At 37.0% G+C, this 12,853-nt stretch overlaps 1 protein-coding gene across 9 annotated transcripts in view; it reads right to left on the bottom strand.

Annotated features, from left to right (window-relative positions):
- Positions 1-12,853, bottom strand: part of RALGAPA1 (Ral GTPase activating protein catalytic subunit alpha 1) — a 1,007,748-nt gene that overhangs the window by 734,710 nt on the left and 260,185 nt on the right. For all 9 annotated transcript variants that reach the window (XM_053697738.1, XM_053697739.1, XM_053697743.1 and 6 more), the window contains exon 8: positions 374-512. In XM_053697738.1, the coding sequence (XP_053553713.1) occupies positions 374-512 (139 nt within the window). The remainder of the gene's footprint in view (positions 1-373; positions 513-12,853) is intronic.

The raw sequence follows: 12,853 nt of genomic DNA, 5'->3' as shown, positions 1-12,853 counted from the left end.
TAATGTCGGCATTTGAAATAATTATATTTTTGGGGCTTTTTTTTGTTAGTATATAGAATATTGTTATTAAAAAAATGATCCACTATGATATATTGTATATTCTATTACATTTTATTGCTTTGTATGATTATTTTACAATTTTTCAATAATGTTTGGATTCGGGGGGAGGGGGGGGGAAGAATATTAGTTAGATTTGAAAAAAAAATGCAACAAAAACATAATTAACATTAATACAGCTAGCATTTTAAAAAATAAAATGCAAAAAAAAAAAGAGTGACTTTAAATTTATTTTCTCTTAATTCATCTTCCTCAGGGAAAGTAGTAGAGTACACATTTAGCTGATTAAATGTGCATAAAAAAAATGTAAACTTACCAAGTACAGGGTTGTATAAGCTGCTTTCTCTGCTCATGGCAGGGAAAATGTAAGGCATGTAATACTTCTTAAAGTTAGAAAAAAGAAAGGCAAACCCACTTTCCTCGTTATCTCTGTTGCGCCATTCCAAGCTCCGAACCTGAAGAAATATATCATTGACAAAGCTCTCAGTTACTAGTTTATTTTATTTTTTTAATCAAACAATAAGGTACATAGCAAATGTTTGTAAAAACAGGCTTCATGGCTGTTAAGATAATACAGGACAACAAGCAGAAGTGCCTATTGTAATGTAATATGTATATACTAAGACAATAAATCTCGTACAACTAAACACAAATTAATACTTACACATACTCCCTTCCTGCAGGCCTTTATGTGGTTCTAATTATTGTGAAGAAACTGATCTAATCAGTAAATATAATATAAATCTAGTTTCCTTCCACTTTTGTAGAACTACATTTAGAACTAATGAAACAGCACTAAAGCTGGACCATGTAAAGGGAGGGGAAAAACTGTTAGAATTTATGTATGTATACTAGGAATATAACCATCCCAATGAAGCTGAAATAGGGGACCTCCAGTGCAGTGATCATAAAACATCAGGACTGCAGATTTAAAAGGACAATAAAGGCAGTGTGAAACAGTAATTTTGTCAACTAAAACTAAACTAAATTCTGATGACTAAAATACGACTAAAACTAAAATGGCATTTTAGTCAAAAGACTATGACTAAAACTAAATCAAAATGACATATTAGTCAAAAGACTGACTAAAACTAAATCAAAATTTGCTGACAAAAACATTTTATGTAAGTTGTTATAATCAATCAATATCTAATTACTACTATTTTGTAAAATTTATGAAACTTAATTTTATTAAATTTTAAGATAAATAACGACATGTTATATACCACAACAGTTTAAATCTGTTAAATCTGTATTGCATGTTCAAACCTTAATACCATAAATAAAAACAGGTTAATAAAACTTTACTCCAGGAATTTATAATGAGTTTGGAAGTTCTAGAGCAGTGCTAATATCATTGCCGAAATTTTTTCGAATCTGTGAACAATCAATTGATTCTTCCTATAGAAATAAGCATAACCCACAACTATGGGTTTAAGTTATGCTGTGCCTGTGCTAGCTGCAGAAACTTTTTGTTGTGTTGAGTTACTTGATACTTGTTTTAGTTATTAACAGAGAACTGTTTAAGTTTTATATTGGGTAATATGTGCAATTGCGTTACAGCCAATACAGTTTACAGTTTCTTTTTTATATATTTTAAAGTTGCACTTCTGTTTGTTTTTATTTAATTTTAAGTTTAAAAAAGATGTTCTATATCACAATGGCTAAATCTGTGTCTGTATTGCATGTGTAAACCTTAAAGTGAAAGTAAATCCTAGCGTTGTACAAACGCTAGGATTTACTATTGAAACAAATAAAGGGCACTTTCATTCATGAAGTATAAGATACTTCATGTAGAAAGCTCATTTATTTGTTTCAATCGATCGCCGCTCTTAGCTCCTACAGCAGAGCACGGCTAAAAAAAAAATTTGGCTAAGAGGTGACGTTTTTACCTCTTAGCCAATAGCTGTGCGGTAAATCCGGCTCCCATGGGCGACAAGCCGGATTTACCACACGGCTATTGGCTAAGAGGTCACCTCTTAGCCAAAAGTTTTTTAGCCATGGGCTGCCGAAGCAGCTAAAAACGGCGATCGATTGAATCAAATAAAGGAGCTTTCTACATGAAGTATCTTATACTTCATGAATGAAAGTGCCCTTATTTGTTTAAATAGGATTTACTTTCACTTTAAGGTTTACACATGCAATACAGACACAGATTTAGCCGTATATAGAACATCTTTTTTAAACTTAAAAATAAACTTTAATACCATAAATAATAACAGGTTTTATGTTTACTCCTGGAGTATAAAATCAGTTTGCAAATTATAGAGAAATGCTTAAATAATGCATTACACTTTAACTAAACCCCTTAGAGTTTAGTCGACTAAAATCTACTGGCGATTTAGTCGACTAAAATCTACTGGCGATTCAGTCGACTAAAACTAGACTAAAATTAAAACAATTCAGTTGACTAAAATACGATTAAAACTAAAATGGCATTTTAGTCAAAAGACTAAAACTAAGACTAAATCGAAATTTGCCGTCAAAATTAACACTGGTGTGAAAAGTAAAAAAAAAAGTCAAATTTGATTCATTTTCTCTGTATCCGTTATGAAGAGTAAACCTATGTAGCTCAGGAGCGTGCAGGTGTTTGTAGCACTCTATGACAGCCCACTGCTACAAAAACTGCTGCAGCAAACACTGCTGCAAAAACACGCATGCTCCTGAGCTTCTATGAGCCTACTTAGGTATACTCTTCCACTACACAAATGTTTTTTTATTTGAAAATAATTCTCAGGAAATTAATCTGGTTTGATGTCACAGAGAAATGCAGGAAAGATTGATCAGCCATTTAAAAGTTTCATGCTAAATTACTTTTGGATGTGTAAGAAGCCACCAGATCTGCTAACTAACCATTGATAAAGATTTAATCCAGAAACAAAAAGTCACAAATATACCCTTTGACCTGATATATAGCTCTTGCAAAAAAAAAAATTACTTTGGGACAGTGGTCTACCCTATGACCCACAAATAAAAATAAAAAAGGAAATTTCATAAACTAATATCTGCATGATGGCAACTAAACACATTCTTCTGTCCAAAGTTCTTCAGCAGTACATGACAGGATCGATCGAAGATTTTAGAAAGTTTCTGTGAATTTAACAAACATTTCCTGCAGGGAACAATTTGCTTCCAAAGATGGCACCAGTGTATGCATGTGTCCAGAGATGATACAATTTAGTGACAGGTGCCCAATTCAAACTTGAAAAACACTGCACTGGAGAGCCTTGAATTTAACAGAAGCAGGAATGCAAGTAACTATCCATCTACCTCCCCCAAAACGCTAATAATTTATAAAAAATAAATAAAAACACACACAATAAGAGCCATTAACTGAAGATTAAAGCTGGGCACATGGTGCAAAATTCCATCCTCTCCATAAGAAAATGAGAGAGACAGAGAGAGAGCACATCGGCTGCACATCCATGATGTAAATCTCCCGTTCCACCACATACCAAAGGTGCTCTATTGGATTGAGATCTGGTGACTGTGGAGGTCATTGGAGTAAAGTGAACTCATTGTCATGTTCAAGAAACCAGTTTGAGATTATTTGAGCTTTGTGACATGGTGCATTATACTGCTGGAAGTAGCCATCAGAAGATGGGTACACTGTAGTCATAAAGAGATGGACATGGTCAGCAACAATACTCAGGTAGGCCGTGGCATTTTAACGATGTTCAATTAAAAATGTCCCCCACATCATTACACCACCCCCACCAGCCTGAACCATTGATACAAGGCAGGATGGATCCATGCTTTCAGGTTTATGCCAAATTCTGACCCTACCATCTGAATGGCGCAGCTGAAATCAAGACTCATCAGACCAGGCAACGTTTTTCCAATCTTCTATTGTCCAATTTTGGTGCACCTGTGCGAATTGTAGCCTCAGTTCCTGTTCTTAGCTGACAGGAGTGGCGCCCAGTGTGGTCTTCTGCTGCTGTAGCCCATCTGCTTCAAGGTTTGATGTGTTGTGCGTTCAGAGATGGTATTCTGGATACCTTGGTTGTAACAAGTGTTTATTTGAGTTTATTCTCCTCTGACATCAACAAGGCATTGTCGCCCACACAACTGCCGTTCACTGGATATTTTCTCTTTTTCTGACCATTCTCTGTAAACCCTAGAGATGGTTGTGTTTGAAAATCCCAGTAGATCAGCAGTTTTTGAAATACTCAGAACAGCCCGTCTAGCACCAACAACCATGCCACGTTCAGTCACTTAAATCCCCTTTCTTCCCCATTCTGATATATACATACATATACATACACACAGGACAACTTCAGGTCTGAAGCTACTAGCGAGGCCAAAATGTACTCGCCACTTCTGATCCTACCCACACTACACCCACTACTCCACACCCTCTTTGCATATGTTTAGTCATTGTGAAATACATTATTGTGCAGTCATTTTTAGTATTTTCTATTTTATACCATAACAAATTAAATAATGCTACATATAGTAAAAGATTAACATAAATAAGTGCATAGCAGTTAGCAACATCAACTTGGTGGTTGGTTCTAGGTAAGGCAACAGCTTGATAGAAATAGGAAGTTGTTGAAGTGAGAGAGTGGAGAGAGAGAGAGTGCTAACAGTCCATGGAAGGTCATAGCAGACCTGGAGATTTACTTTTAATAATAATCTCTTCCTTCTCTCTCTTAACTATCTTTCTCCCCTCCCTCAAATCTTCAGTCCCTCTTTTTACCCTCTCCATCATCTCTCAGGGCATATATTCTCTTTTTACTCTTTGTTTCCCTCGCTCATATCTTTTTACTCTTTTTTTTTTTCTCTCCACTCTATCGTAAAGCTATCTTCTTCTACACTTTTACTTTTCCTCTCCAATCTCTCTCTCTCTCTCTACCCGTTTACCCTCTCAGAAGTAACAATCTAAGCACTAATGGTGTGCTTACACCCCTAGAGGAATATTGTAGGATATATAATATTTTTAGCACATAGCCCAAAATGTGTGTTTGTCTATGCTGCAAAAGGAGTGTGAATTTATATTTAAAATTCACTCATTAACTTTCACTTGCCACCCCAATTACCATAAATGAAAAAGAACATACATTTGGCTATTGAGCTTGGCTAGCTAGATGTGCTCAGCTAGCACAATAATACTGCTCCTTCAGCAAAGGATAACAAGAGAATGAAGCTTATTTAATAATAAAAGTAAATTTGAAAGATGTTTAAAATTGTATATGTTCTATCCAAATCATGAATTACATTTTTGGGGTTACCAGTAAAAACCGAAACCTCTATACTACGCCAAACAAACAATGACAAAACTACAGGATTGTCGAGTTTGCGGGGAGGGGACAGTAGAGTACGGAGTAGAGTACGGAGGGGAGCAAGGAGGTTAGGACACTTCGAGTGTAAAAAAAATTATTTAAAAAATAAAAAAGTTAAAATATTACTAAATGCAGATAGGAGACCTTGGGATTAAAAGTTTACCACCTGGGTTCACTTAAAGCTGTCCTTGGCCAGTGTCAGACTGCATTCAAAAGTAGCATCTCCCTCATTAATTACTCCCATAGGAGTTCAACAATCAGGTGGATTTTCATTTTGTCTGAGTTGAGCTGTCCTTGTAAAATTAAATTATATCAATGTTGTAATTAACCACTTGAATGCCAGTAAAAACATAGCAGCTAAAGGATAGATATAAATATTTATCATATGATTGTCCAAAAATGTTTACCTCTTAAGAATCAAATTTGTCAAGCCCTTATGAAGGGGGTACAGACGCCCTCAAATTCTAAGGAGGTGTTTCAACCTACTCCAGTAGTTAGAGGTCCAATATCCACTGACTACTATTGTGACTTGCATTGTAATAAAACCATAAGAGGGAAAAAAACAAATTTATGCTTTCCTGGTGGTGAGAGTCCATAAGATTCAACTCCAAGAGTATTCCTTCCCTCCCACCTCACTGATTAACCAGTTTAATGTGTAGCCAAAAAGAGGTAAATAGAAAACAAGGTAGGAAAGGGCAGAAACAGGGAAATGAGGCCAAAGAAATTACATATAAATTGGGGACTCTCACCACCTCGAAATATATGAATTTATCAGGTAAGCATAAATTTTTCTTTCATAAGGTGGTGAGAGTCCAAAACACCCAAGCTGAGTACTGCACGAGTAATGAGGGTGGGATAAAAATGAAGAAAGGTACCTAATTTCCAGACACTGCAGCCTGTTGGACTTTCCTAGAAAGAAGCAAAAACATAAAAGTGATATAATTTAGTAATAGTGTGCAGGGATGACCATATTGCAGCCTTACAAATTTGTTCTACTGAAGTCTCATTATTAAAAGCCCAGGAAGTAGAAACTGATCAGGTAGAATAAGCAGTAATAGGTTTTGGAGGAGACTTACCCACCAAATAAGTCTTATGGATCAAAAATTTTAACTATGAAGCTAGAGTAACGGCAGAAGCCTTCTGATCCTTCTGTGGAACTAAGAACTGAATAGACGAGAAGAGGAACACTCAAGTCAAAATAAACTTTTATGATTTAGAAAGTGCATGCAGTTTTAAGACACTTTCCAATTTACTTCCATTATCAAAGTTTGCACAATCTTATTGTATACACACTTTCTGCGGAACAAGATCCTACTGAGCATGTGCACGAGCTCAAAGGGTATACGTATACTAGTCACATGACACAGGGGACCAGACAATGGTAGAAAAAAAAAAACCAAAGACAATCTCTGCAGGAATTTAACATTACAAACGAGTGCTATTTTGCGCTCGGCTGCAATCCCACCTCATGCCCGCGCACAGCCAATCACGCACAGACAGGAGCTGTCAATTTTCCTGTCAGACGAGACTGTAGAGATTGAAATTCTCCATTTAAGAGGTGGAGAAGAGGGTAGGGAAGCAGTCTGATGACCAATGCTTGATCAATCCTGACTGCAGGTTCTCTTGTAAGAACCTGCAGTCGAGGAACGAGAACGGCTTGACAAATCAAGCCCAAATTCTCCAACTATGCTGTTGAAGAAATGACAGAAGCTTGTTGGTATGAGAAATTGCAGAAAGTTAGCATACAACAAGTGATCCATACAAGAGTTGCACAGCTGAGCTGGAGGAATAACCACTGCTGTTTGGCACACTGAAACGTAGAATCAGAGAGGATCTAATATCTAAAGGAATAAAATTGTGGACAGATTTCTCCATGTTAAATGGCAAAGGTTTATACAGGCAAGAGTAAATTGCACAAAAATGTAAGATACAGTAATGTTAAACACCACAAATTTAAATGGCATGTAGATAAAGAGTTAAGGTTCCCTTTAAAGACCGAGAACTTAAAGAGCATACAAGTAGAAAAAAAAAAAAAAAAAGTAGAAAACCGTGAAAGATAAATCCAGTAACAGAACAAATATAGAAAACCCCAAACTCTTAAATGACAGATGTGCACGTATTAATAGCCTTCAGGCAAGAGGAGCCAAAAGCAGAATGCACTATGTGCTGAGCCGAAAGACAGCTTCTTAAATTTGCATACACCAATATAAGTAAAACTTAACATTGGATAACTGTAGTCTCCATAGACCTTATATGTGCCCTGAATGAACAGTCCCATATCCTAAATAAATGTGGTATAACTGATAAAAACATCATTTATGCTTACCTGATAAATTCATTTTTTTCATGGTGATGAGTCCACAATCCATTACTCTTACCACTTGGAGGAGGCAAGGATCCTCAAACCCCAAGAGTTCTATATAACCCCTCATACAATCCTCAGTCTAATGCATAGCCAAGCAGAAGTGAGGTAAGAAAAAGAGCAAGAGCCAAAAAAAGAAGCAGGGAAAAAATCTGCACTAAAAGAGTAACAAAACCCTTAATAATAAAGGGTGGGGTCTTGTGGACTCTCACCACCATGAAAGAAACACATTTATCAGATAAGCAATAATTAATGTTTTCTTTCATAAAAGTGGTGAGAGAGTCCACAATCCATTAGGCAGGAAACAAACACCCAAGTTGTGGAGTCCACAATTATTAACATAAAGGGAGGGATTTAAAAAAAAAACATTTTTAACTGAGAGAATAAATCCACAATCCCAATAAAAAAAAAAAATCTTTTTTTAAAAAAAAAGGCAAGAATCAAACTGAAACAACTGCTTGAAGCACCGTTCTATCAAACAATACTTCAGAGGAAGCAGAAACATCAAAATTTTGTAAAAGTATGCAAAGACCAAGTAGCTGCTTAAAGTGATTGTAAATTTAGTGCAATTTGAAAGCAAAATCTTGTTACTGAAGTCTATCACCTAAGTCGCTATCTTTAAAAAAAAATAAAAAAATCTAACGTTTATTTTAAAATTAGTATTTTACTTACTGAGCGTTATCGCTCCTTGCTCTGCCCCTGGGATTACTTCCTGATTTGTGAATGAGCCTTAGAAGAGAGCGGAACCACTAGCTCTCTACGTCATGAGATGGCCATATCGTTCTTCACAATCCTCTTTGCGTTAAATACTTCATACAATACATAGTATACAAAGTATAATATTTATTGTATCCTTGTCATCGCAGCGCTTTGGATCAAAGAGATCATACGTACTGAAACACTATAAGAGATTATAATCTAAGCAAGTGTCTATAGACACTATGTTGCACGTATAATGAATGAAAAATTGCACTGCTCACACTGACATGTTTTCAGACGATCAGTCTGAGATCCAATTTCTAGTGGATGCGCGTAGCTAACCATGGGCATGTAAGTGTGCTTTACAGTCGCCGACTGGCCTGGATTCTCATTAAACGTTGAAAACATGTGATTTGGAAAATCTATGGCGGCAATTGTACGGGCGGAGGAACGGACCTGATTTTGGAGCATATAAAAAGTAAATAATTGCATATGAGTTTTGATGAATGAAAGTGCATTTATATTTTGGTTATGCAAACAATCGCTTGTTGGAGCTTGCGATAGTTTACCATCACTTTAACAAATGTGATCAACAGAGTCCTCATTCTTAAAAGCCCATGAAGTGGCAACTGACCTGGAAGAGAAGTAGTAGAACTACTAATACTATGTAAGGGACCCTGAAACTTACCAAGTGCCTAAGAATTTTGTTCAATATCTGTTTGAACACATTCTGAAGTAGAAACAACTCCTCTAGGTGACAAAACTGAGGACTGTAAAAATTAATTTCCGAGATGATCATCCCTAGAATGAGAATTACCAAAACTAGACGACAATTGTTCTTTAGCAAGCAGGGAATGAAAACCATTACCCTTATTCGCCAAGAAAAAAGATTTCCCATCATATGGATGACATAAGTAACTACTGTGACCCTGTCTTACTGCAAGAGGAAAATAAACTTTCTTTTCAACAGAGGCTAAACCCAAAGAGCATTGAATGTTGCACAGAGACTCAGAATTTACCTTGGAAACCTCAATACAATTGACAGGATCTTTAGAAGCAAAAACCTGAAACTTTAAAATAAAAGTTAGTACATAGAACATAAAAAACTTCTCTCTGAGAGTGTCTATTCTTAATTCTATCTGGTATTCCTAAATAAACTTGAGCAGAAGCCAAAGAATTAGGACAGACTGAAACTTAACTTCTAAAGAAAAACTTAACCTAACCCCTACCAGAAACACTGGATCGGGGTCCACACCTTCATTGATTTTTAGTAGCAGGAGTAGTTTTTTAGCCTGCTTAGACTTATTGCAGTTAGCACTGGGCCTCTAAACTGAACCAGAAGTACTTTGCTTTTGATCAAAGGAAACTTTACTCATTCGTTCCTTATTCTGGCGAAAGTTATGGAAATGGTTAAAATCTCACCTTTAGAAACCTTATCCTGAGGCAGAAAGACCAGTTTACCCCAAAATAACAGAAGAAATAATAGAATCTAAATCTGAACCAAACTATTTCTTACCCTGAAAGGAAAGAGATAATCTAGATTTAGACACCATATCAGCAGGCCAGGATTTAAGCCTTAAAGCTCGCTCTCCTGGCAAGAACTGCCAAAGACATACTTTTTACATTAATTTTCATAATATCAAAAACAGCATCACAAATCAAAGAATTAGCATTCATAAGTAAACTTAAAAGATTGTCACAAACTGGAAAAATTTTAAACATCTTTCCAATTTACTTCTATTATTTAATTTGCTTTGTTTTCTTGTTATCCTTTGCTGAAAGGTTTATCTAGGTAAGCTCAGGAGCAGCAAAGAACCTAGGTTCTAGCTCCTGATTAGTGGCTGCATAATAATACCAATTGTCATTGGCTCACCCATGTGTTCAGTTAGAAACCAGTAGTGCATTGCTGCTTCTTCAACAAATGATACCAAGAGAAAATTAGATAATAGAACTAAATTAAAAAGTTGTTTAAAATTGTATTCTGTATCTGAATCAAGAAAGAAAATGTTTGGGTTTTCTGACCCTTTAACATCAGATGAAGATTCCTCATCAGCAGAAGTAACTTTACCCTATGAAGACATACCAGTATCCCTGGCCCCAGGGCACATACTACTGGTAGAAGGAGAAACCAGCACTGAGCTTAAACGCTTGTTTGCAGGCGGGAGAGCAGCCATAGCTTCAGATACAATTTGGGTGAAAGTTCCTCAGCTTTCTCCTGTAATGAAGAAACAGAAGGAGCATTATTACCTACAGAACCAACAATAGATTGCTCTAAATTGCATTAACAAACTTAAACATGAGTTACATAAATGAGCTGAGGAACGTACTTCAGCTTTCTTACAGTAAGCACACGTATTACTAGAAAGGTGATCAGGGGACTCAGTTTCTGGGGAAGAAATAGGAACTGAATCAGAAGGCTCCATTATAGCATAAAATAATGAACAAAGAATTATAATCCCCTAAAATAAGATCTTGAGGAATGAAAAACTTACCCCCTCCTAAGTAGCTTAAGTAATAATGTGCACAAAAGCGAACTATCAAAACGAGAAGGAAAACAACATCCCGTGCATGAAAACAATAGATTGCTAAAAAGGGGAAAAAGCACGCTAAAAGCCGACGAGCATGCGCTAACACGACGAGAGACAGCGAAAAATACCCCTAATGGAAATTATGGAGCGTGCGCTAACCTAACTGACACTAATCCGACGTGTGCAAATCCAAAGGTCAGCTCGCAAAAAAACAAAACAAGGCACCCAAATAACTGCTGCGCACAAACTAACTATAAGGGGAATATTAAACCAGGATTATGTTCCAGGACCATATCAGTAGAGGCTATGGAATAGGAGTATATTGTAGATCCATAATGGGAGGCAACAGACAAGTCCTGCGACCGATAATGGAAAGTTTATGAAGAAATTCCCATGAGGTAAATAAAAGAATCAAACAATACCCCATCTACATCCCTCTAACAAGCACTGCACACTGAGGGGAAACTGGAACTCAAAAAACACTGAAAAACCCTCTCTCTGAAAAAAAAACTCATGCACATCTTCCTTTCAACCACCTCAAGCGTAAGCAATGTAAAGACGGAGGTATGTGTGAGGTGGGAGGGGTTATATAGAGGTCTTGGGGTTTGGGAATCTTTGTCTTCTCCATGTGGTAGGGAAGGTAATTCCCATGATTAATGGATTGTGAACTTTCACCACCTCTATGAAAGAAACCTTGCCCCCTGATTGTAAACAGTCAATGTGTACCTGCTAGTAGCCTGTGGACTGAAATGAGGGCAAATAGTGAAACAGTACTTACCTGTGTTGCACCCAATCTACTGGTCTTACCTTTGCAGCATGACTGTTTCCTGCACTGTTTTCCCATGCAGTGCTTAGTACGTCATAGCAGAGGAATGCCACCTGTGGCAGGCTTGAGACTAACTCTATCCCCAAGAGCAATTTTGTCACTACCCTATATTCCATTATCCCCCCCCCCCGTCTTACTGTAGCAGCTCTGTGAGGTGAATACGGGCCTCAAATCTGTCTTTCTTTCTACAAAGAAGCTGGAACATATCTAGTCTTCTCCCACCTTCTGGGAGGCAAAGATTAAACTGGTTAATCAGTGAGGTGAGAGACATGAAATACTTACGGAGGCTTGGGAAATCTTTGCCTCTTCCTAGTGGCCAGGAGTTGAATCCATTAAGTATTGGACTTGTGAACTCTCACATCCTTACAAAATAAATGTATTTAACATGCTATAAATGATATTAACATAATCCTGAGAGAAAGGAGAGGGTGATTAATTTCAAAAAAGTAAAATCTGTGAAAAAAAACAGAATTTATGGTTACCTGATAAATTTCTTTCTCTTTTGATGTATCGAGTCCACGGATTCATCCATACTTGTGGGATATTCTCCTTCCCTACAGGAAGTGGAAGAGAGAGCACCCACAGCAGAGCTGTCTATATAGCTCCTCCCTTAGCTCCCCCCCCCAGTCATTCGACCGAAGGCTAGGAAGAAAAAGAGAAACTATAGGGTGCAGTGGTGACTGAAGTTTTTTTTAAATAAAAGTATACTACCTGTCTTAGGGACGTAGACTCGATACATCACAAGAGAAAGAAATTTATCAGGTAAGCATAAATTCTGTTTTCTCTAGTAAGATGTATCGAGTCCACGGATTCATCCATACTTGTGGGATACCAATACCAAAGCTTTAGGACACGGATGAAGGGAGGGACAAGACAGGTTCCTTAAACGGAAGGCATCACTGCTTGTAGAACCTTTCTCCCAAAAATAGCCTCCGAAGAAGCAAAAGAATCGAATTTGTAAAATTTGGAAAAAGTATGAAGCGAAGACCAAGTCGCCGCCTTACAAATCTGTTCAACAGAAGCCTCATTTTTAAAAGCCCATGTGGAAGCCACTGCTCTAGTAGAATGAGCAGTAATTCTTTCAGGAGGCTGCTGGCCA

Source organism: Bombina bombina, chromosome 1 (assembly GCF_027579735.1).
Source record: "Bombina bombina isolate aBomBom1 chromosome 1, aBomBom1.pri, whole genome shotgun sequence".
In the NCBI taxonomy this organism is placed as follows: domain Eukaryota; kingdom Metazoa; phylum Chordata; class Amphibia; order Anura; family Bombinatoridae; genus Bombina; species Bombina bombina.
Note: the sequence above shows the minus strand (reverse complement) of the source record. Positions and strands in the feature narration are given on the sequence as shown.